This window comes from Maylandia zebra, linkage group LG3 (assembly GCF_041146795.1).
Source record: "Maylandia zebra isolate NMK-2024a linkage group LG3, Mzebra_GT3a, whole genome shotgun sequence".
Lineage (NCBI taxonomy): Eukaryota > Metazoa > Chordata > Actinopteri > Cichliformes > Cichlidae > Maylandia > Maylandia zebra.
Genome location: NC_135169.1, coordinates 13,830,608 through 13,855,623, shown reverse-complemented (window position 1 = coordinate 13,855,623; position 25,016 = coordinate 13,830,608). Strand labels below are relative to the sequence as shown.

General features: G+C 38.5%; 1 protein-coding gene and 2 long non-coding RNA genes across 3 annotated transcripts in view; 2 read left to right on the top strand and 1 right to left on the bottom strand.

Annotated features, from left to right (window-relative positions):
* The first annotated feature begins 1,767 nt into the window (after positions 1-1,767).
* LOC143416975 (uncharacterized) lies at positions 1,768-2,846 on the top strand. The gene is made up of 2 exons (XR_013097218.1): positions 1,768-2,001; positions 2,599-2,846. It is a non-coding gene; the product is annotated as an uncharacterized LOC143416975 (long non-coding RNA).
* A 5,280-nt stretch (positions 2,847-8,126) lies between these two features.
* cfi (complement factor I) lies at positions 8,127-23,451 on the top strand. Its single transcript, XM_024800872.2, has 17 exons — positions 8,127-8,388; positions 12,037-12,233; positions 13,191-13,344; positions 15,758-15,821; positions 15,915-16,071; positions 16,217-16,413; positions 17,253-17,354; positions 17,440-17,562; positions 18,240-18,275; positions 18,366-18,386; positions 18,970-19,118; positions 19,803-19,906; positions 20,169-20,273; positions 20,738-20,913; positions 21,724-21,825; positions 21,897-22,045; positions 23,190-23,451. Exons 1-17 carry the CDS (start codon positions 8,329-8,331, stop codon positions 23,256-23,258), a joined length of 1,965 nt encoding a protein of 654 aa, XP_024656640.2. The 5' UTR covers positions 8,127-8,328; the 3' UTR covers positions 23,259-23,451.
* The window catches only part of LOC105940517 (uncharacterized), a 25,905-nt gene continuing 21,801 nt past the window's right edge, over positions 20,913-25,016 (bottom strand). Inside the window, exon 3 of the long non-coding RNA XR_001167293.2 lies at positions 20,913-21,231. This is a non-coding gene — a long non-coding RNA (uncharacterized LOC105940517). The remainder of the gene's footprint in view (positions 21,232-25,016) is intronic.

Below are 25,016 nucleotides of genomic sequence, written 5' to 3'. Positions count from 1 at the left end.
TTTTGTATCTCTGGCTTCATAATTTGATAGAAAAATTAAACCCTGATTAAAAAACATAGAGACCCACTTTTTTATCTTCATAACTAAGATGTTAATTAAATGGTGTTTGAAATGATTTATTTGGATAATACTAAGGATTTGAAGTCACATGACAATTATTTTGCTATTTTGAACAGGTCATAGGGTTAAGTGAGTAGGACCTTAGTCACACAGGACTGGAGCTCTGGTAACCACCTGTCACCAGGGAAAAATACAACTGGTTGGTTAAAGCCTTACAATTCCTTGGTTAGTTAATGGATTGCTGCAGTCACTCCAGTTTGATGGAAAACACCAACTTGTCTGCAAACACCATTTGTTCTCAGCTGCTGCACTGAGGCGTTTCTTTTATTTTGAAGGCTAATATTCTCCGTTTCTGGTTTGCGTTGCACTTTTAAAGTTTTACTACTCCTCAGTGGTCAGCTGGCACGTTCCTGCAGAAGTCAGCTTCTTCCATCCAAACTATGGACAACTGTGGCAATCTGCTAGCAGTCAAAGCAAGGAGAGGTTTTTGGTGTAACGCCCTCTTCATGAATGCAAACTTCAGGTGGTTCTGATCACGTTCAGTATGGTGGATAACTCTGTGCACATGTGACATCACAGCAGAAACCTCATTAAGACAAATATTATTGAGGCTCTTAAAAAAGAATAGAAATACATTTGTATTTAGTGCTTTTTATTGTTCGGTTTAACCCAGCAGCTTTTGAAATGTCTCACTGAAAATGTGCTGATGGTTTGCTAGAAGACAAATGTTTGCTGTTATGTGTACTGTGTAGTAAATGTTTATTGCATGTGTTTATAGTGTAAATATACTGTCGATGTTACTATGTTGGAAATGTGTTCAACACATTTTAAAAGCCATAATTTTTTTGCTAGTTGCCTTAAATTCACAAATAAAAAGCTTCTTCCTTCCTGTCATCGCCAATGATGCAGTAAAGACTGAAAATACACATCAACCAAAACATTTACATCTTTTTTGGGAACAGTAATAAATTTGTATTTTTAGTTGTACATTTTTATTCTACTACCATAATTTGGTAACTATCTTCTGAAAAACTTATCTGAGTTCTCTCATGAATATGAATGGTTCTGGAGATCCTTACTGTCCTCGGTTTGACTTGATTGCAAAATGTAGAGTCATTGTACATTAAAGTAAAACCAAAGACCAACAGACAGCTGGTGAATGTAACATCCACCTGACAAAAAGGATTCTAAGGTGAACATTAAAGTGAGTGAATATTAAACTCACAGCAGAAGTTACCGCGACACAAAAACAGTTTGAGCCTCTCTCTGTGGTTTTCTCCATAATAATAAACATGATCCTCCATTTGGATCATATCATGATTTTATATCAGAGACTCCATAATGGTTAATGTGATGTTGACCCATGAACCTTTCACGGAGTCAGAGTTTCTGTTTCACTCATGTTGAACTTGTGTTGGTGTGGACTGTGACTATGGGCCCTTTAAAGAAACAGTTCACATTTCAACAGTAACACAACATTACTAACAGAAGTTGGAGTCACATTACAAATCCTGTTTAGATGACATAAAGACAAAACTTCTCTTCATGGCGACATGTTTCATTATGTAAAGGCACTTCTTCAGTTTGAGGTATGTCACGACAGCAAATTCAAAAGTGTTAAATGTTTTGGTGTTAATAGTCTTCTTGCAAAAGTAGAGTTAATTTTACTCTAAGCACAGTCACATTCTTTTAATGTAACTCTGAGGTGTAAAATGATAGTAGTTAAAATCGAGTGTTAAAAATGAGTGTTTCTCTGTCAAATCTGGAGGTGTTACAATGGAAACATTAACTCTTGACCTCTTAACTCTGAACTCCTACAGGGGCTATGACACCAACAGAGTAAATTCACAGACTCCGCCCCCAGCACGGCTCCAATCGAAGCTGAAGTGAAGCCGTTTCAGAACATTTTGCTCTACATATTTGAGTTGTTTGCCATGCTTGGTAAGTCATTTTTTCAAAGATTGTTTCAATTGTTATTATGAGCTTTTACTTCTGTGGCTCTTTGGAGACAAAGCTGTGTGAAAGGCATTAGCCATGTTGCTCGCTGATAGCATAATATTCTGTTTTAGCTAGCTGAAAGGTATTGTTTGCGGGCAAATACCACAGCCTTGAAAAAAGCTTCCATGTGAATTTTCAGTCAAACGTTTGGTCAAATACACCTAAAACAATGTCTAGAGTGTGAAATGTTGGTATAATGGTGCTACTTGAAGCCTGAAAACGATCGCCCATAAAAAAACAAAACAAACCGAGCAAACAGCAGTAGCAGACGTCCTGACTGGATTCTACGTTAGCATAGATCCCTCCAGAGTTTTGTGCACACGGTTTAGGTAAAAATGAAAAAGGTTGAGGTTTTACATTTAGTTCAGTATTACCTGTTGCCTGTGTCCTTGTCTTTTGGGAAAATACTTTACACAAGTAATGGCTCAAAGAGGATTCCTTTTTTTTTTTTTTTTTTTTTTTTTACTGTGCTGCAATTGTTTACTGGATTATTTGTGCCATTAATTAGTGTCAACTAATTTTTATTCAATCTCCACACAGGATATGCTTGTGAAGATGGAATATGGGGGAGAGCAGAAGTGCGTTGAAGTTCCACAAAGGGATGAATGAAGGACATGCATATTGTATTGAAGAAATAAGTGATGAGATGCTGTTATTTGCATTTACCATGTCAGACCTTTTGATAAACAAAATTCTAATGAAAGTGAGAACATGTATACTGTTACATCTTTCAGAAAATGTTTTGAAATTGTGGTGCACAGTTCAGAATAAATGTTTTTCAAAAACCATTGCATCTTTTTAGTAAATGTTTATTTCCAAAAGAAATTTCTAGAAGGTCAGAACAGTAAAATTCCCGCTTTTTAGAATGAATTAGAAGATAACTCTTACGTAGTTAAACTAAAATACTCTGAGAGTTAATATATAAACTCTTAACACCAAGTGTTAAATTATCAACTCCAGACAGATTTGGTGTTTAACACTAAATCAGAGTTAACGTACCAACTCTCCAAAAAGAGTTAAATTAACACTCTCTGGTGTGGACCCATATAGACACTTTAATAGTGTTGAAATCAAATCCGACAGTGTTAATTTGGACATGCTGGATTTGCTGTGTAGTCATGTGTAAGAGCAACAGTTTAAATGTCATTGGAGAAAGATCCAAGAGAAGACAACAACTGAGTGTACTTATGGTCAGGTCCAGTTATCAAAGCTTCTTAAGGTGGACAGTCTTGTTTGGCTGACAGGATTCATTGGTGCATGTGAGTAATGTTAAGACCACTTTCAGGCAGATGAAGCCATCCAATTGCTGGAGTCCATGTGACCATGCCAAGACAGCATCCCAACGCTCTGTGCCACAGTTTAGCTCCCATTGGAGGACTGAACAAATCCCACTGCTCATAAATTTTTAACCAGATCTCTTAGTCCTCTCATGAAATTACTCTCAGAGCTGATAGACAAAATATTTAGTGCAGTTTTGCATTGTCAAAGAAGTAAAGAACATACGTATGTTTCAGCCTTCCTCTCTGAAAACAGGCAATAGTGCAAATAACAGTTTAGCTGTAACTGAAACTTGACGCTCTGATCTGTTTCCTTCATTGTTTTCCTATTTGCTCCAAAAGACTAAAATAAATAAAGAAATAAAGGATATGGGTTTAAAAAACTAATAAAACAATTGGTCTTTGGCTTTTTTGCTTCATCTCTTCCCCTCATAAACTGTTTGTTCTAAGTTTGTTGCTATCAGCTGTAGGGATGGGTATCGAAAACCGGTTCTTGTTGAGAACCGGTTCCCACTGTTTCAATTCCTTGGAATTGTTTGACATTTTTGCAAACGATTCCCTTATCGATTCCAGTCGCCCCGAATGACGTCACCACGTTGCGGAGCGTCATTTACCTGGCAAGAAACACGGCGCGTAAGCGGCTCAAATGCTCAAAAGTTTACGAGAACGGATGACAACAGGGCAACTTGCAATACTTGCAAAGTAGATACTTCATTTAAGGGAGGAAACACTACAAATATGCAAAAGCATTTGCTCACAAAACACGCGATGACCTTAAATGAATGTCATGTTTTTAATTCCGCTCCGGACTCGTGAATCTCAACCCAGCAGCAGCGGTAACGTTTGCACGTCCTCTCCCGTTAATGCGGCAGGTAAATAATCAACTAACACTGCATATTATGTTAGCGCGATCTGCCTTATTACAAAACCTGCCATTACTGTGCATTTAGGTGACCATGATGAGAGAGACAGACAGAGTCTGGCTCAGATGCTGGCAGTTCTCACTGCAGTCTACCGGTAGCGTCTCCTTTCAGGCCAGGATAGACAAATGTCACCGAGCAGTGACTAAGTTTGTGGTAAAAGGCTTGAACCAGTGTTGCCAACTCCTCAGTAAGGAAAATCGCTATTGGTTGTCCTAGAAGTCGCTAGAAGTCGCTAAATGACGTCATCGCCTAATTTGCATAATTGGTCATGCTAATCTAATTGTAACCTACGTTGTTGGAGAGAGAAATAACATCGTGGAAGAGACAAAGTGAGTAAAAAACGTCCTAAATGCATTTAGAGTTTATTTAGAACTACAAATTAAATTTCTTTTAGCAATTATTGTTTTTTTTAATGTCACAATTCCAACCCTGCTCCTTTACCCGGGCTTGGACCGGCAAAAGTGACCTGAAATAGGCACTCTGGTGGAGTTACTTTGTGTGTGTGTTTATAAGTAGTTTTAAACCTTGTGATCCACAAAACAGCATAAGAGTAAAAGAGTAAAAGAAGAACTGACTGCGTTACAGCACCCACTGCTTGTTGAGAGTAAAAGCAATACGCGCTTTCACGTCTTTTTTTAGCGACTTTTTTTCTAAAAAAAGTCGCTAAGGGGTCTGAAAACTCGCTAAATATAGCGACAAAGTCGCTAAGTTGGCAACACTGGCTTGAACCCATTTGCCACAGCAGATGCCCCCAATTTTAGGTAAGTGAATGTGTTTAATTGTAGGCAGGGACATTACTGGATATTCTTGTGTAATTGCTACAGAATAATTTATGTTAAACTTTGTTATTGCTACAGAAGAATATTTATTTTATTATTTTACATTTACAATTTTTTTTCCTGGGGACCCTGTGACACCCCATTGAAGAGCCGTAGACTGTGGATCTCTTAAGATCTCACTGTTGGGTTTGTAAGGCCATGTTACTCCTCAATTTCTATCTTGTTCAAAGAGAAGATATAAAACAAAGTTCTAAGCTAATCGAACTTAGTGTTCTCCTTTTTTAAAAAGAATCGATAAAGAATCGAATCGTTAAACAGAATCGAAAATGGAATCGGAATCGTGAAAATCTTATCAATACCCATCCCTAATCAGCTGTTTCCAGGTCCAAATTCTCCTTCTTCTCTAAAAGCCTCATTTATAAAAGTAGTGACTGACTCAATTTAGTTTTTAGGCTTTTCCATTAGATCAGATCCTTTTTCAGTACCTACTCTGCTGGGGTTCCAAGAAAGCTGAGGCCATCCTAAAATGTGATGCCAACAGACTGTCATCTATAACTAAACATCTAATGTTACCCAGCTGCAGTTGAGTGGTGGAAATGCTCTGAAATTCATAGTTCAGAGGCAGAATCTTTGATTTTCTCCAGTTAATGGAGTAGTCTGATATGGATGACACATAGCAGAAAACGGCTTCCAGCTCTTGATTGGCCCATTTTGCCATTACATGCATCATCTTCACTCATCCATTCCTTCACACACCACTGTTTGTTTTTGACAGTAGGCGTTTTTCTGTTTTATTTGTTTAAAAGAATAAAGCAGCTTGGAATACATTCCTAACCATGTCTGTTTTTTTTGTTTGTTTTTTGTTTTGTTTTGTTTTTTGTCATGACCGTATGGCCTGGTTCGTGACACTGCCTTTGTCTAATTGATGAGGAATAATAAATATCCATAAGAGAAAAAGCTGGTATTTCAAAATAAACTGCTTATTTCCTTCCATTTTAGAAACTGCAATGTTTAAAGGTTTAACTGCAACATCTCTTGAAAAACAAGGCAACCAAAAAACCCCAAAGCCCTTTGACTGCATTTATGTGTCAAAAATTAAGAAGAAATGTCTGTGTGCTTTAAGGGACACTACCCTTTCAAACAATATATGCCAAGCAAGTAATCTAAATATAGCATAAAGATATGGCCAACATGTGATGCCAGTTATGCCTGTAACAGGTTTATACTGGGAAACCTCCAGACGGTGTTGCAGAAAGACTGTATAGACAATATAAATGATTTCAAAACAAATGTTCTTGGTAAATTTGACCCTTTTATTTGATTATTTTTTAGAGTCAAAATAATCCAGAAATGATCTTTTTTAGAGTATTATTAGAGTTATTAATCAGTAATGAGGCATAAAGGTCATAATTAACAAACAGTGGTTTTAAAAACGTGTAATATTCACAAGAACTTAAGTTGATCAAAACTCTGACACAGGAAATTTGTTAGAAAACAACAAAATAGATCTATTATTATACTTTATATAATACGTGTTCATGGGACTGCCGTTTGTGACTGGGAAAACAAAATTGTGTAACATTAAATGAACACACCATTATGGTTTAAGCCACACACTGTAACAGATGTGGAAGAAATTTACATCAGCCTTGGAGACAACTTGAAACAACAGGTCATCAGCGTTTTTATCAAGTGTCAGTGAGGATGTATGACTTAGATAGATTTTGAACCCCAGTAACATATCCAGAGTTTACCGTTAAGTAGTCAGTGGGAGCCAAGCTGAAGCCTCAGTCGGCCTTTCTGTTAAAGCACGCTGTGTTTCTGAAATGCTCTTTTATTGATTCATCATTGAATATTAACTTGTTTGTACTTTCATCTGTTAGTTTGTCGTCCTCTTCTGCAGGATTTCCCGCCAGGTCAAGCCTTTTTCACCTTTTCAACAAATACAGTTTGACTTTGCAAAGCAGAAAAATGACACGTGACACAAAAAGTGTAAAACTGTTGACTTTAAAGAAAAAAATTTCCTACAATGTTAAGGTTAACTGATGACTATAGAATGAAAACTGTGGGCAGATCACCAGGCTGTGGAGGAATAGTTGCTCCACAATGTTGTTGTGGAGCAACAAGTGAGGCTCTCCACTCTAGATCAAAACATATATTTATTCATGTATTTATGTATGTATGTAAGTATTTATTTATTTATTGATATCAGTCATTCAATAGTACTAAAATGTATGCAAAGTGTATGGCAGCATGTATCTCACCGCCAAGCCAATCATTTCAAAATTTGAACAGTGTGGGACGAGTGCACTAGTTACATGGCATATTTCATTATATCTAAACTTAGCACAAAAGATAAAAACAATTATTAGCATAGCTTTTAGAATTTAATTTTGCTTCATTTAAATGATCCTAGAACGTCTTGCTGCTTACAGGACTGCATAGGCAATCCTCCTGTGCTTGTTTTTAAAGCTGCCATTCAAATGCATGGACAGAGAACATGGGCATGAAAAAATTCACATACATATAGAAGCACACTTTTTTCAGATTTTTTAAAAATCTCAAAATTTAAACATTTTTCTTCATTATATTTCTGCTACACATCCTTTAAAAACCAGCTTCATTAACAGCTCCTCTCACAGCAACCCCAATTCAGAGTGTTGTTAATCTATCTTAAACTATGATACAGTAAGCCAAGAAAAACATGCGTTTAATTCTACTGTTGTAATAATTTGGCACAGTCATGGTAAACGGTCTGCCAAGCAACACACACCACAAATCTCTGAATAAATCTCTGCTATTATTTCAATTTGTCCTTGTTAACCTTATTGGCATTACTGCACATCGTTGTTTGGTTCATCACGAGGTTAAGTTACAGCCTAATCTGTCCAGATTAAAAAGCAACATCTTCCTGAAATTCTTACTTCTCATCATGTAAGTTGGTAACTTAGTTATAACACCCTCCAAACACATATTTGTTTTGATCGCTAAAATCTGGGTTCTCTGCAGATGCCCTTCAACAACCCCTCCCCCCTGCTCTTCATCATCAGCTGGATCAATCATTTTGTGTACTTATGTGTCCACACAGACAAGCTGATGATTGATTGGGGACGACATCAGTGGGCAGAAGAGACCCGTTGCTCCCTAACAGAGAGAATAACTCTCTGTAGCTGCAACTTATTTCGAGAGATTTATGCCTTACAAATTGCCCGTTTAAACATTTCTGAGGGACCAAAACTGTAAAGACGAGAGCAATTTTACAGTTTCATTGTTATCGTTACATTTGCCAGGATGAGATCTGCCAGAGTTTCTGTTTCCTTGCTACTTCTTGTCTTCATTAACTTTGAAATGGTGAGTTAGCCTCTCTTTTATCAGTTTTGTTGATCTGTTGATCAGAGTTACACTGCATGGCTAATGAGGCCAGTATTCAGTACTGTGTTGTCTAATAACTGTAACTGAGATTTAGCAAATTTACAGAATTTACAGTTGCTATACTTTTACTTCTGTTTTAAATGGGCTATTATAAAAACTGTTTTGTAAAATCACTTAGATCTGAATGCAAATTTATAAAAATAACATTTGAGGTTGGGCTTTGGGGGAATTGGAGGCTTCACTGTGGCAAATGTAATCAGTCAGCGTGACTGAGTTTGAAAAACCTGGACTGAATCAAACAGGCACCTCAAGCATCCCGAGTACTATTAATCATATGCCCATATATGATTTATTTACCTTAATCACCAACAGTATCCAGATGTTCTAGACCCAAAAAGTGCTCAAATTTGGTTGAAACCATGGAGTGATCAGGTAGCCTGGTTAGCGAGTTGTTGTTTTGACCTTCTGCCCACCTGAAGCAACATACTTCCACCAATGCAGCTGCGTGTGTTGCTTTAAAAAGCTGCAAAATATGTTTAAGCCTTATAACAGAGGTCACAGGCTAGTATTTCCAATAGATGTAAATAAATAAAGTGATTTAATGTCAAATGTGACAAAAATTACATAACTAAATTGCATATCTTCTGTAATTTAGCAATTATTTTTATTAATACCAAACAGACAGTTTAATGAACTTTACACCTAACATATGGAGTCTTACGTGGGATTAATGAAATTCCTATTATAAGTAGGCTACTTTAGCTTTAAAAACTGTAAATAACATAAAATAAAATAAAATAAAACAAACAAATAAAATAACAAAGAATAAAAAAAATGAATAAACCATTTTTCTATGAATTTGGACTAAAATCCAGTTCCAGACTAAGCATTAAGCAAAAAAATCTGTTTGCATACTGTTAAATTGATCCAGTTTCCATCCTGTTCTTGGTGAAGTCTACACAAAGCTTTCATCAAATTAAAAGGTTAAGTGGTAGATAGGCCATAGGGAGCTACTGGTGATTAACAGGAGAGCGAAACGTTTGCCATCTTTACTGATTTCTACTCTCAGGTCCAGTAAAAGCTGACTGTTATCAGTGAAACGACCTCAGAAATATGGATAAGACTTCAGGTTTGGAAAGGTTGTGTGTGTTTAAGGGGCCAAACCAAATGAACTTTTATTGGCAGTCATCCAGTAGCAGCATAAACAAACAACATAAAGGGGGTTATAGTCCACAAAAGAAGGGCATGGATTAGTTACTGTGGGTTGTAGTGCGGGAGAAAACATTGAGATTAGCATAAAAAGTCTTATCCCCAGAATTATTGTCCAGGACAGACCTGCTGGCCCCACCCCACAGGTCACTCAACCCCAGTGACTATCTTTGCAAGTTGCCAACCCCTCTGAAGAGCCATTTTTATTTTTGGGGTTTTGCCCAGTCCTGCCTGAGCCCCAGGGAAGGGTTTCAGTTGCCTGCTTGTGAACAGGGTTATCTAGCTACAAATTTTGTGTCACTGTGGGTTTTTAAAAAAAAAACAAAACAAAAAAACAAAACAAAACACTTAAACATGCAGACATGAGGCTGGAGCAGTCAGGGAACCACTAACCTTCCAATTAGTGAATGACCTGCTCTTTCCCTGAGCTACAGCCACCCCAAACAAGGAGAATGAGGAGTACAACCTGCATCTCTACATCATGACGTTGAGGCGGTCAGGCATCTGATCGGGATGCCTCCCTCCCTTGGCAGGTTTTCCAGGCGCACAAAACTGGAGGGAGTCCTCACTGGGTGGCTGTCTCTCTGGAGTTAGAGCAGGTCATCTACTAATCAAGGCTGGTTGTTCGATCCCTGCCTGCTCCAGTCTCCTTTTGCAAGATACTGAACCCCCAAACTGCCTTCCAAAGTGTTCATCAGATTGCAAATCTGTGTGATTATCTTGAACAAGTGCAAGATAATAGATGAATTAATGGATTTGTAGTAGGTTTTCCATACATTCATAACATTTACACTCAAAGTACAACAAATGAAGACCCTCACTGAAATAAGGTTATGACCAAAGACAAAGTTTAATCCATCTTTGAAAAACTGACTCTTCATTATTTAGTGATGTAGCCAAGAAAACTTTAGGGACAATGTTGATGACTAACCAGTATTAAATACCAATAGAACCATCACAAGTTTAAGACCAGCAAACCAGTTGGGGGGCACCAATCTACACTTTTGAGGGTAGGGTAGTTTGACTGGAATATACTGAGAGGAGACCCAGCTTTTCAGTGATATTTCCAACCTTGGAAAATTTGGAGCATTATAAAGGTCATAAAGGTAAAATACAGGGTCTATAAAAAGAATCACCTGATTCCAAAGAGTTTTAACTTCACAGCCGTTCACCACTCATTGAAAAACGTACTTTTAGAAAAATAAGTTTTGTGAGTTTCATGTAGTTGTCACAGTCTGGCTGAGGCAGACTGATTCTAAAAAGGGACTGAAATGCAGAACAAAACAGAATGTGAAATGTGACATGGATTAACAAAAAACAAGCTGTTTATTAAGGCTGGCAAAGAAGTACAAAACAAAAGGAAAAGGCGAAACTAAACAATAACCTAAACTGGGTGAACTAAGATTAAAGCATGAAAAAACCTTGAACATGGGACCTGGCATGGAGACATGGAAAAAAAAAACATGACGTGAACATAGCAGACAACCTGACTATGGCTGTATCCCAATTCAGGGTCTGCAGCCTTAAAGTACGCAGCCTCAACAATCCTCAAGGCCGCGTACTTAAAGACCGCTAAGGCCGCAAGTGCGAGGCTTGTGAAATGGGACGGTCTAGCCTCCGTTGTGCTGCCCAGGTTGTCTAGCAACCATGATACTAACCACTGGAAACGTTTCATAGCTTTGTTTGACAGAAATGAAGGAGAAAATCTTTTGTTCATTTGTTTGTTTCTACATGAGCTTTGATCATTCTCTGTAAGATTAAGCTCAGCTATTGAACGGCGTATATTTTAAAGTAAAGGCTTTAAAACCAAGTTAGTACAAACGTCACTAATGTCACATAACTTTGCCGACATGTTGCCAACAGTAATGTTTAATGTTCTTCGTTATTAAACATTTGCACATAAATAAGTGACATAATATTCAGTACTTACTTAAAGTTTACTCTTCGGGCGCCCCTCGTCCACCATTTTTTTCGGCAAAATTATCCACACCCATCGCCGCGCTATGCATTCTGGGATATGTTGGGTCACAAAGTCTACAGGGAAGAAGTAAAACTGAACACACTGACAACAGACTGGGACTATCAAAATAAAACAGGAAACAAATCACAAATACACAGACCTTACACTAAGAGGCAGACTGAAAGAATATAACACATGGAACTCAAACTATACTAAACATGAGACACCACCGAAAAACTAATCCCTCACCAAAAATATGACATATTTATAATCATGATCAAAGCACCAGAGAATAAGAAAATAATCCATAATGCAAAAATAAACCAAAACATAAGAAATTCAAAAAGATGGGTCGAAACGACCCAGAACCGTGATAATTGAAGTTTTTTATCACCCAGTGTTGCTTTGGGTAGATACTACCACAGTATAACTATACTATGGGTTTTTTGCTTTTCCAGGTAAAACCATCAGACAAAAGTGACCGAGCACACGTAGATGATCAGCCCCATGTGACTGAGCAGATCGAGCAGACTGAGCAGACGGATCAGAAAATCCAGATACCAAACTTACCAACCCCACTTCCCACCCTACTGGCTACTACCAAAGCCCCAGAGACACCTGAGAGCAATGAGTATCTGGAATCATTTCAATGTTGGTATGTGGACTTGTGTGCTTAAGTGATTTAATTTCACCTTGGTTGGAGTTATCTTTTGCGGCTCACCTGCAGTGCTTTCCTCTCTTGATTTTTTAAGGCAAATGTGACCATAAACAAATGAAGACAAAGGAATAATCCAATTTAAACAGCTGTGCTGTAGAAGATTTGTTCTGTAGACTGAAAACATATTTATTCCTCCTGTAAAAGTTGAACATTTTAACATGGGCTGACTCCCTTTTGGAGCTTAAAGTGGACTTAAAGTGGAATTAACCTCCTAGGACCTGCGTCCACATATGTGGACATCACATTTTGGGTTATTTAGACTAAAATACTCAATTTTGCTCTACAAGGGCCTGATATCCACTTACGAGGACATTATACTGCTACTGTTCTATCACAATTTTAAACGAATATCCTCATATTTTTCTTAGAAACAAAAGTAAGGTAAAAAAAAAAATCTGGTAATTCTTTGTTTTTACATTCATCAGGCCCCAATCCGCCCAAATATCAAAGAGGAATTAAAAATGCTGTGGAAGAGTTCAGGTCTTAGGAGGTTAAAGTGGAATTAAATTTTTTCCAGTGATTGCAGATGGGGCACTTGGTTTTACTGTAGCTACTTATTCCTAGGACAAGCCATTTTTATTTTAAATGTTAATGTTAATTTTTCAGCCCTGGAGATTGTGAGATTATTTATTTCTTCCTGATATTCTGTGTGTGTGTGTGTGTGTGTGTGTGTGTGTGTGTGTGTGTGTGTGTGTGTGTGTGTGTGTGACGTTTGAATGCTCTTGATAGAAAGATAAGCAAAATAAAAGTGACATGAAGGAAACACAAAAGGTTATTCTGTTATTCCATTCAAAATGTGATTATTGTGTGACTGCAAATCACACAATAATCACATTTTTGCATGATTATTGTGTGATTTACAGTCTGCCTGATCTGTTGGTCTACATTTATTAGGAAGACTCGTGCATCATGTGATGTGGCTTTTTGCCTTCCATGGGAGCGTTGCGTTGAAGGAAAGTGCACATGTAAACCTCCTTATCTGTGCCCCGTTGAGAATGTGAACCCAGTTTGTGGCCATGACAACAGGAACTACCGATCCTACTGCCAGGTAACTCATTATAGTCCAAGGTATGACTGCTATATCTTCAGTCAGGAACCAGTCAGGAACTAAACTAGCAGACACTGATATTAGACAAGAAGGCCTGGTTGTTAGTCCCCGCTCTAAATCATCCCTAAGGTCTTCTATCAGGTTGAGGTCAGGAATCTGTGCATACCAGTAAACCATACCGGTAATGGAAACCCATTTGATGAAGCTCTCCATGTTCCTGAGCTGGTCTGAAGGCCAAATGATGGTTGGAGGTCTGTAGCTAATGAATCAGCAGAGAATTTGCACACTATGCATCCACTGACCCAGCTTTGTGATTTTACAGGACCCAGCATTTTGAGTTGCTCTCTTCCACTTTGTTATAATACCACTAACAGGTGACTGTGGATCATCAGGTGACCAATCTTTCACAAATGTTTTGTAGAAGCAGTCTGCATGCCTAGGTGCTTAATTTTATACACTGGTGGCCACCTGAATTCCATGATTTGGATGGGTGAGTGGATACTTGGCAATACAGTGTACATGCAGTGAGACAAAAACTGGTTCATCCCAAAGACAAAACTCCTAAACACAAACTTAACAATGTACTGTATGGCATACAGCGAGGAATGCCCAGACCTCTACATCGGAGAGACCAAACAGCCACTTCTTAAATACATGGCACAACATAGAAGAGCCACCTCCACGGGGCAAGACTCAGCAGTCCATCTGCATATAAAGGACAAAGGACACTCTTTCGGAGATGCTAATGTTCACATTTTGGACAGAGAGGACAGATGGTTTGAAAGAGGAGTGAAAGAAGCCATCTATGTCCACTGTGAGCGACCATCTTTGAACAGAGGCGGGGGTTTACGACATCAACTGTCTGCCATCTATAATCCAGTTTTGAGATCCTTTCCCAGACGCCTTAACGCCCACTCACATCCTGGGCCATCTGACCTCACGAAATCACATGATAAGGTGGGGCCAGGTTTCACAATGAGCTCACCCAAAACCCTGGCTGATTGTGACCCACACCCATTTTCACACCTTGGCTCATGTGATTAGACAGACGATCAATAGGGATCCATGACCGTCGTGGGGACACACCCATAGGGCTTAAAATCTGTGGCTCTTCACCAGGGCTGGACTGGGACAAAAAATCGGCCCGGGCATTTTGACTGGTGACCGGCCCACCAGGTATTACAGGAAAAACCATAAAGCCTTTGAATGAAAACAAACGCTGTTGTCACAGTGATGTACACTGTCTTGTTGGTGTATATGTATCAGTCTAATAAACTTAAACCTACACCATCCTCCCTATTCTGGTATTTTAAACAGTACCTGAAAGTAGACTGCTTGGTCAAGTTAACCTCCTGAACTATCTACAACACATGGTGAAAACCTGAAATTAAGACAGAGAAGACTAGAGGTGAGACATGATCATTACTGATTACTGATGACAGATTTAGATATATTTTCATAAAGCATTCATTTACCACATCAATAAACAGCATGGCAGGGCACAATATTTTTTCTAACATGGCAACCTTTAAAAAGTGAAAGGAGAAAGGACAAAATGTTCCTTTTCACCTCAATACGAGACGACTCCGTTTTTTACGGGACAGTTGGAAACTCTAATAACTAACCTTACAAATAAAATAAGATAAAACAAGTTAACATCATAGCACCCGCCCAGCAGTATATAAACTCCGTCATGCTAGCTAGCACGCAGTACGAGTTATTGTAACTGACTGTAAAAAGTCAGCATAACGAAAATAAACTCCACCTAAACTTGGTTTATATCTGACCCAGATAGACTGCAGGTCATAACTTCTTACCTGAAGTTCAGTTCACCACCTCGGATCTCTGCTCCTCCTGCCTTTCCGTCATCCACCTGCCAGCGTGTTGTATCTGCTGGCCTCCACCACTTGCTAATGTTACTGAATCTGTGGAAGATCCGCAATAGCCACCACCAAACAACTGAGTTATTTTACACATCTCCCTTCATCTGGCCAATCCACCACTTTTCAGTGTTTATACCGTTACGGAAAAAAAACGAAAAACCACCATCGGGCATACCGGGCAAATGCCTGGTATGCCCGATGGCCAGTCCAGCTATGCTCTTCACCAATTGCTCTTAGAACTGAAGAAGCTTCTCGTATGAGCAGTGAAACGTCTTCAAGAAACTCTAAGAAGTCCAGACGCTTTTCCTTCCAAGCTCTTTAGACTACAATGACCTGGATGACTGAGAACCTTCACAGACATGCATTTTGTTTTTAAGATTTCCTAAGATTTCCTAGCTAAAAATCAAAATTAATCCTGACCTAACCAAGACACAGTTGATCTTCTGTATGTTACAAGTTTACAGAACATTAGATTATATTGCAAATTTAGGTGCCACTATTTTTAAATTTCTATTTAATCTCTTTTCCAGGTGATGGCGCTCTCATGCCGGACCAGGAAATCCCACATGTCCCACTTTGGGGATGACTGTGATGGTTCGCTCTTTCTGATGCATTCAAAGCTTTGTGATTCTTTCTGAGATTCCTACAAATTGTTTATGTTACTTTAACCTCTTTTTCTCACAACAGTAAATGGTCCAAAGTTCAGAACTTCAATAGATGAGGAAACCGGATTAGTCAGGTTGTTTGTTCCTGACAGCAATGGTGGGGAGGAATTACTGGTGTGTAAGAAGATGTGGAACATGGCTGCTGCTAATGTGGCTTGCAAGGAACAGAAGAAACCACTGTGAGAGAAATTACACAAACTAAGAATATTAAAGCATGAACATATAGGATAAATATACATGTTTATCATCTGCTAGTCAATCAAAATTTAATTCAGCAAATAACCACAGTATTAGAGTCAGACACTTCTAACATTGTGTGTACAGGGGTGCAGCATCCAAAAACACAGTGGATTACAACACCTTGACAGCTTCCACACAGCTTCCACACAGATGTGTTAGTGTCTACTGCCAAGGTTATGAAACGTCCTTAGCTGAGTGTGTTATCTACGACAAAGTGGAGGTTACAAAAGGATCGTTAGTTGCTACTGCAACCTGTTACCAGGAATCAACAGCACCAACAGGTCAGTATGTGGTAATTCTACTGTATTCTTGTCTGTGGTTAGAAAACAATGTACTCCTACAAATTTGTAATTGGTAAATTTAAACTGTAAGAAGGTTTTCAGGGTGCTCTTAAGCTACTTGTACTTATCATAAATGCATTTAGAAATAACTTAAAATTGTTCCGAATCAACACTATTAAGAGAATGTGTATGAATTAATGTCTAAAAGTAAAAGTTTATCAGACCGTTATGCCTTCTGCCTGCCTTCGGTGTTAGGTGCTTCGAACTGGTTCAAATATAAGGAGACCACAGAGCTGACCTAACATATTTTGCAGATATAACACCTCTCTTGGAAACCTTTCAGTGTCCCCCACCAGAATAGCTCGAAAAGGTGCCTGGGAAGAGGGACGTTTGGGTGTCTATGTATAGACTATGCCCTTGCAACCTGGACCTAGACAAGTAGCAGACGATGAATGGATTGTTGGAAAATTCAGTGGAACTTCTAGAATAAACTAATTAACTGAAATAAAAAAAAAAACTCACCTTAAACGTCGTTAGTCCTCAGCAGGGACTTCTTGTTGGGTATAAATTTGGATCTTAGACATTTATTTGAGCTTTCTCAAAAAAATTAAGTTGCTAAATAAACATTTCTGTATTCACAATCTAAACTGTCAACCCATCTTTCAGCTTCTGAAACCCAACATGAACATTTTTATCATCATCAGGCTTATATGACTCCCTGAATTTGAAAATTTGGAGACAGTGATGCTCAGTCTTCATTAAAAAAAAAAAATTCTTCAACAGAATCTAATATTTTCTCATCTAGTCTAAAAGAAGTTTGTCTCTTCTGTCTGTTTTAGACCATCCCTTCACCTGTGTGAATGGAAAGCGTGTGGCTCAATACCAGACGTGTAACGGAATTGATGATTGTGGTGACCAAAGTGATGAGATGTGCTGCAAAAGTAAAACTACACACACACAATCAGAAATTATCTTACCTTAGCTTTGTGCCCCAAGTTTTACAATGTGAATCATTGTATTTATCAGAGTGCAGAAAAAATGCTTTCCACTGTAAAACGGGAGTGTGTATTCATAAAGAAGCACTCGCTGATGGCAAGATCGACTGCCTGGATGGCGAGGATGAATCAAACAAATTTAAGTCAAAGCAAAGTAAGGCACAACATATCTTTACTTCCACACAGTTTTAGAAAAACAGATGTTTGCTCTTAGAAAGTTGTTTTGTTTTGTTTTGTTGCAATTTAGTTTCTTCCACTTGTAAAACTGGTTTCACTTGGGTTCCTGATCTACCCAAACTTTGGCAATTACATAAAGGCTAGTTACATCTTGGAGCAAAATTGGTCCAAGAACAGTATACCAGCAGAAATTCCTACTATAACTTACTGCTACTTACACAGCCAAGTTTAACATGGACCTTTCTTGAATATGTCAGCAGTATTCATCTGACTTAGGTAACTCAAAAGTTTATGTTGTGACACAGTGTAAGTCTGGAATACAAGTTGCGAAAATGCTCCTGTAATCTGAAAGCTCCTTATGATTACTGTAATATACATTTTTGCTAAATTTATATTACGTTAAACTAAATTTAACTGTGTCATCTAATCTTTTACGTTTAAGTAAAAGATTAGATTAGAAAGATTAGATTTAACACCTGTTCACACTGATAGTGTCATGTGGTTTGCTTCATATAACTACAATACAAATAGTTGTCACAGTTAGAAAAACGCTAACTTCTGGTGAATGACTTTCATAGCTGAAAGTCCACAACCATCAGTTTTTTTTTTCCATGCACCCGAGTCCTTATAGCAATATGTTTCTGTTTTCTGTAGAATCACTTTCACTGAAAGATCTGCCCAAAAATTCAGGTAAATGAAATCCTCACAGCAGCTGTTTGAATATTTCACTGTTTTAATTAGTGATGATGACAGTAATTATTTTTTCTTCCTGTATTTCAGAGTACATCTCTCCAATGAATGGTATGTAGATTAAAAGTGACTTATCAGAGGTGGTGGCACATCTTATTTTATATACAATGATTAGATAATCTTGATGCTATAGTAGACATGACAATGACATTTTTGACAACAGTTTTCTTCTAGCTACAGTTTAGGAGACCTTTAATCATTGGCATAAGAGAACCTCAGAAGTTTACATGGATTCCAAAGCTTCATCTAATCCAGTTGGGATACACTGGACAGCCAACTGCAATACAGAATTAGTCACTAGTATTAGTGTGTAACCCTCTCACATACTATATGATTAGAACAGTAGGAAGTCTACCTATTGCAGAGGTTCCCAAAATGTGGGCTGAGCCATTGCAGGGGGGCGCAGTATGAAAAAATAGTCACGAAGATTTTTCTTTTAAAACAAACGGGGGCCTAGCAAAAACAGTTTAGGAACCTCTGACCTATAGTAACCCTCATTTCAATTTGCACATGTTCTTTAAATCAGTCCTGAGGGTACAAGATCACCTTATATACAGGGATATCTAGTCCCCAGGGTATGAATTTCAACAAAACTCTGCGTTATATAGCTTTGTGTGTTGTTAACTTTGTCCAGAAACAAAGGCCAACAGAAAAGCCCTGGAGGCCAATCTGGTCTGTGGCATTCCAAATGCTACCACAGTGTATGATGAGGAAGTGGTGCAACGAGGAAAGAGTACCCATGGAAGAGTCAAGAGGGTAGTCGGGGGAGTACCAGCAAAGCCGGTGAGCTGGAATCAACATAACTTTTTGAGTACAGTTACCGTTCCTGCTGCTACTATGTGGTTTTGTTTTGTTTTGTCATTCTTACAATGTAGCATAATGATCTCCCTCTGATGCTAAATACCCAAAGGGATTTTTAAGGTCCTGTAGATCCTCAGATGCTCCACCTGTTTGAAGCCCTAGACCTCTTGCCTAGTGTATGATAGTGTATGATAGCCCTGTTGGTTAAATCCAAAATGCTATGTCATGGCATGCCTACCTTGCTTAGACATACAAATTTAAATCAAAACATGATATACTCCCAAACCTAACCAAATCACTTTGGTGGCTAAAACTAACCAAACAACAAGTCACATAGACTAAAAGAAAAGAAAAGAAACCCCAGTTTCTCTCTTGACAGTTCTGTTACTCTAGCAGACGTCCACAAATTCAAATCCCAGCTGAGTATCATCACACGGAGTAAATTTGAAACCATTGGGAACATAATGAAGAATTCCATTACCGTTCCTCTCAAGAAAGAGGATAATGTCATGTCTGTTTCTGTGATGACATTGTTTTCATAGAAGGTCTTGATTATTTTAGCACGAAAATGCCACACCCCATTTGGCACAACTGAATGATAACTGTCATCATAAGTAACAAGCAACACATGAATAACCTGCCACATATCTTCCTGTTGGTGTGTAGACCCAAATCCAGTGGCAGGTTGCTCTGGAGGAAAACAAGAGGATTGACTGTGGAGGAGCTTATATCGGAGGCTGCTGGGTCATCACTGCAGCTCACTGTGTCAGGTCGGACAAATCTCTCACACCACTCCCCCTTCCTAACATCAACACATTGAAGGTTTTAAAACACTTTTTTAAGACTAGGCATTGCTTTGAAAGTCCTCACACATTAGGTTTTTTCTCTCCTGGTACCTTCACTTTCAAAAGTAGTGTAAATTTGATACAATTTCCAGAAAGATTAAGCCCATGCTCTGGTCAGTGCAGTTAAAAGTCATGCTGTGCCTTGGAAGTCAGCAATAACCATATTTTTCTCCCTTGCTGTTTACAGACCCAACCCCCGTGCCTTCAGAGTGAAGTTTTCCCTCTGGAAAAAATCTCGAGCTCAAGACACAACTGACATTGTTCCTGTTGAGGACATCATTATCCACCCAAAGTATGAACAACACTATCTATACATAAATGTACTCCATTCATTTACAGGTACATCTTTTTCTTTTTTCATTCTAATAAAGCAGTTTTGAATGATCCACAGTTAGAAATACCAATTTTTCTTATACTGGGTCTTAGTTAGGACACTCAATTCATCCTCTATCAGGCAACTTCCCCTTTATTCGGTGGGTAGGTAGGCTTCTGCACCTGAGATGACCGTATTTGGGATTCCCATTGTGGGTAAATGATATCATAAAGATCCAATGACAGAAGAAAGCTGAGTGAAACTGAATGTTGAGAGAAGTCTGAAGTCTGAGCTCATGACTCGCTGAGATTACTCGTATTTACATATGAACATCCATCACTGGAACAGCAGATATATCACAGAAATAAGAAAATGCTAAATATGGTTACTTTATAATCAAATATGTGTAATAAAATAAGAACAATTTTTTTAATGTCTCACAGTTATGTTGCCAACACATATGAAAACGACATCGCTCTGGTAAAACTCCAGAAGCTTCCATTCACAGAGAAATGTTTGGTGGACAATCCAGCAATAAGCGCAGTCTGTGTTCCCTGGTCCACACACCTCTTCCAGCCCAACCACACCTGCAGTATCTCTGGGTGGGGACGAACTGCAGGTATGGATAAAAAATCATATTTTCCTGTTGCAAGAAGAACAGTAATGTTGTTCAATCCAGGTTAAAAATGAAAGGGGATCATCTTCTTGATGCATTCTCAATCATCCAGGTAAGTAAATCTCCGGAAGCTGATTCTGTTCATCTGGACGTAGCGTTTTGTGGGAGAAACGTTTCGTCACTCATCCAAGTGACTTCTTCAGTCTCAGCTGACTGCAGGTTTCCCCAAATCCAACTCCAAGTCCAATCCATTAAAAGCTCACTCGTTCACATCCACTCAGGGTCCACAAAGCAGGATAACAAGCAGGGGTCCGGGGAAGCCTGTAAAAGGAGAGGAGATAGATGTTAGATAGAAGCAGTAGGAAATACAAAGAAATCACTAAGCAAGCCGGAGCTACACTGACACAGGTTAGCCCAACGATCCCTTGAAGAAACAGACACCATTAATGCTGAAAGGTATATCGGCATATATATGCTTTAGAGCAACATGCTCTCTCATTCAGGTTCCATCTTTTTCAGGAAAAATGTACAATTTACCAAAACAGTGCCAAGCAGAACCCTGTAGCTATTACAACAGCTTGGCTTCATTGTAAAACAGTGCAGGTGCTAAATTGGCCTGCTGACAGTCCAGATCTTACACAAGCTGAATATATCTGGAACATCATGAAGTGAAAAACAGGACAAAGAAGACTTTTATCAGACAAGAATGCAACAGTATTGATCTATATCTCCATCTACTTTGTGAAGTTATGTTTTCCCATCAGCTGGTTTGATTAATGAGCAAAGATGAAATATTCCTGTCGTTGTGTCCAGAGGGGAGGTCAGCTTCCGTGTTGCTCTGGGCCAACGTTTCTCTGATCGACAATTGCGGCAGATTCTATGGAAACCGCTTCAAACCAGGCATGATGTGTGCAGGTGAGTGATCTATGCACAGCCGGACTACTGCAACCTGGACATAGTACAGATGGAAATGTGTTTATTTGTAGGTGATGTGGAAGGCAGCGTGGACTCCTGTCAGGGTGACAGTGGAGGTCCTCTGGTTTGTGTGGATGAGTTAGGCGTTTCCTACCTGTGGGGCATCGTCAGCTGGGGTGAGAGGTGTGGACAGCCAGGATTCCCTGGAGTTTATACACAGGTACAGTACACAAAGACAATACTATACTATACAAAGGAGAAATTTATTACAAATACTGTGTACATATGCTGCAAGTGTCAGGGATCAGCTGTGTGACAACCCGGATTTGGACTTGAGTCAGAACACAATAAAGACTGACTCAGTATATAAATTCACGGGATGATGAGGGAACAGGCAACAAGTGGAGACAAGGCTGAAATCAATAACTGACTAATCAGAGGAACACAAGGCACACAGGACTTGAGAAATTTGACAGGAAATGACTAACACTGAGACCTGGACTAAAACATAAGAACGTCACTCAGAGCCAAAACAACAATAACAGAGACAAGACAGGAAGGACAGAATAGAAATACAAAAGTAAACAGGGAACTAACAGCGTAGTAAATACAATGCTCTACCCAGAAGATGAAATAATACAGAATATCGAACCGAAATGGAAGTTCTGGGTCCAAACATTTACCGTATGTGAATTCTTTTATCTGAATTTAGAAGCATAAAATTAGAGGTCTTTCCAAATTTTATGTCTTTAAGACATTTCTGTAGTTTAACTAACTGGTGTGTGTTATCTGGCTTCATGCACAGATAGAGCTGGGTGTCATCTCTATAGCAGTGAAAATGAACCCTGTGCAACTCCATAATTAACCTTTGTGTGAAGAGGTCCCTACATTTACATGAACAAATCGGAGTCTATTAGAAACATCAGGGTTTTGTTTTTGTGGTCAAATAAGCCTGAAGTGTAATTTTTGTAATTGGCTGTAAACATGTTTATTTCTGCTGTAAAATTTGACTTTTTAAAACTGGAGTCAATGGGTTTGACTCATTTTTAGATCCTCACTTAGACGCTTGAAGAACTGTAGCTTTTGACTATTTCAATTGTCCATGACCTTTTGTTTTACTATTTTTTAATGGTGTGTTTCTTTAATTAGATACAAATGCTTTGTATAACGCCAAATAGTTTTGACAGTTTGTTTTATTTTTAGAGCATTATAAATAGTTACTTTTCTTTTCTTTTTTTCATGTATAGTTATTGTTGATTTAGTGACTGTTATGTATTGTGGTATATTTTGTATGACTTGTATAGTACTTATTTCACATTTTAGGATTATTAGAAACAGTAACATTGTGTGTCTCTGTCTGACAGGTCGCACATTACTTCGAGTGGATTAGGCTTCACATAGGTTGGTCTGCAGTCACCAAATTCAACTCATAATATGGAAAACCCACAGCATGTGGCCACATTTCAATATAGGTGTGCCATTTTATTTTGGTTAAAACTGCTCAGTGAAAGATGGTAAAAGACGCATTCACTGTTTGATGTTACTGCTTGGACCTACTGTTTGTATTGGTATTAAAATACTACGTTCTATCCAGTAAAACACCAATAAAATCTGCTTGTAAACATACTAATGAGACTTAATCTTTACTTGTAAACATCTCTAAACTAAATTTGAGCCTTAACACACACTTGCTGAGGTTTACTCAAGTTTCTGGAATGTCTGATTGCTCTAATAGCATCTTGTTCTTAAATGGGAAAACAATGTGGAAAGATAAAAAAGAGAATAGAGCAAAAAAATAAAACACAAGGGGCTGCCAACTGCACAGACAGAGAAGAACTGAACAGACACACAAACAAATATGTGTATGTGCATTTATCATGAAGTAACAGGGACTCCACAGATGGAGCAAGCACAGGGCCCATGGTACCTGAGAATCCCACCTGGCAAAACACCTAGTAGAACACCCCCAGCCTCGACCACAACCCCCAAAGGAGCACGTCAGGAAACATGCCAAAACATCCAGCCGTGTGCCCTTGCACCACCAAGCATCACCAAACCTTGGATATCCCTTTGTAATGCAGTTCAGTTTTTTCTATCTCTGATGCATATCTGGATTTTTTCAAATGGGTTTTTACATGTGATAAGTGAAGACTTAAAATATTTTTTTTTTAAATTCCCACCAAACTGGCAAAGAGCTGCTTTTGCTAAGGTGTTTAAAGCAGGCGTGATGCTTAATACAGGAGCTAATATAAAGCAGATCGCTTTTTCACTGAGTGCTTGCTTTACGTCCAACCATGAGGTGTCTAACAAGCTTACACAACACAGAAACACAGTAATCTGTTTTATAAGAAGAGTGTTAAAACTCGCTCATGATGGGGGGTGGGGGGTGTTTACATAAAATGTTTTTAAATACTGACTTATATCAAGCCGTAAGGGGTTTATTCGGGATCAGTGAGAACATATAGTTGAATTTCAGCAGAACGCTGCACTAAGGTCTAGCAGGACAAGCACAGAGATGAGTCCACTGTCAGAGGCCATAAGAAGATCATTTGTAACCTTCACTAAAGCTGTTTCTGTGCTGTGATGAGCTCTGAAACCTGACTGAAACTCTTCAAATAAGCCATACCTCTGCAGATGATCTGTTAGCTGTTTGACAACTACTCTTTCAAGGATTTTTGATATGAAAAGAAGGTTGGAGATTGGCCTATAATTAGCTAAGACTGCTGGGTCTAGAGATGGCTTTGTGAGTAAAGGTTTAACTACAGCCAGCTTGAAGGCCTGTGGTACATAGCCGATCATTAGAGATAGGTTGATCATATTTAAGATCGAAGAATTAATTAATGGCAGGACTTCTTTGAGCAGTTTTGTAGGAATGGGGTCTAAAAGACACTGATGGTTTGGAGGAAGTAATTATTGAAGTTAACTCAGAAAGATTAATTGGAGAAAAAGAGTCTAAACAAACATCAATGGTACTAAGAGTAGCTGTAGATGATTACTGGTCATTTTTTCTCTAATGATAAAAATTTTATTTGTGAAGAAGTTCATGAAGTCATTACTAGTTAACGTTAAAGGGATGGTTGGCTCAAAAGAGCTCTGACGTTTTGTCAGCCTGGCTACAGTGCTGAAGAGAAACCTGGGGTTGTTCTTATTTTCTTCAATCAGTCAATCGGCTTCCGATTGACGTAACCAGG

Excerpts from the sequence above, each read along its gene's own strand:
- cfi (XM_024800872.2), top strand. The coding sequence starts at position 8,329 with ATGAGATCTGCCAGAGTTTCTGTTTCCTTGCTACTTCTTGTCTTCATT. Across the intron at positions 16,072-16,216 it reads AAGGAACAGAAGAAACCACT|GGGTGCAGCATCCAAAAACA; the intron begins GTGAGAGAAATT and ends TTGTGTGTACAG. Across the intron at positions 17,563-18,239 it reads CAAATTTAAGTCAAAGCAAA|AATCACTTTCACTGAAAGAT; the intron begins GTAAGGCACAAC and ends TGTTTTCTGTAG.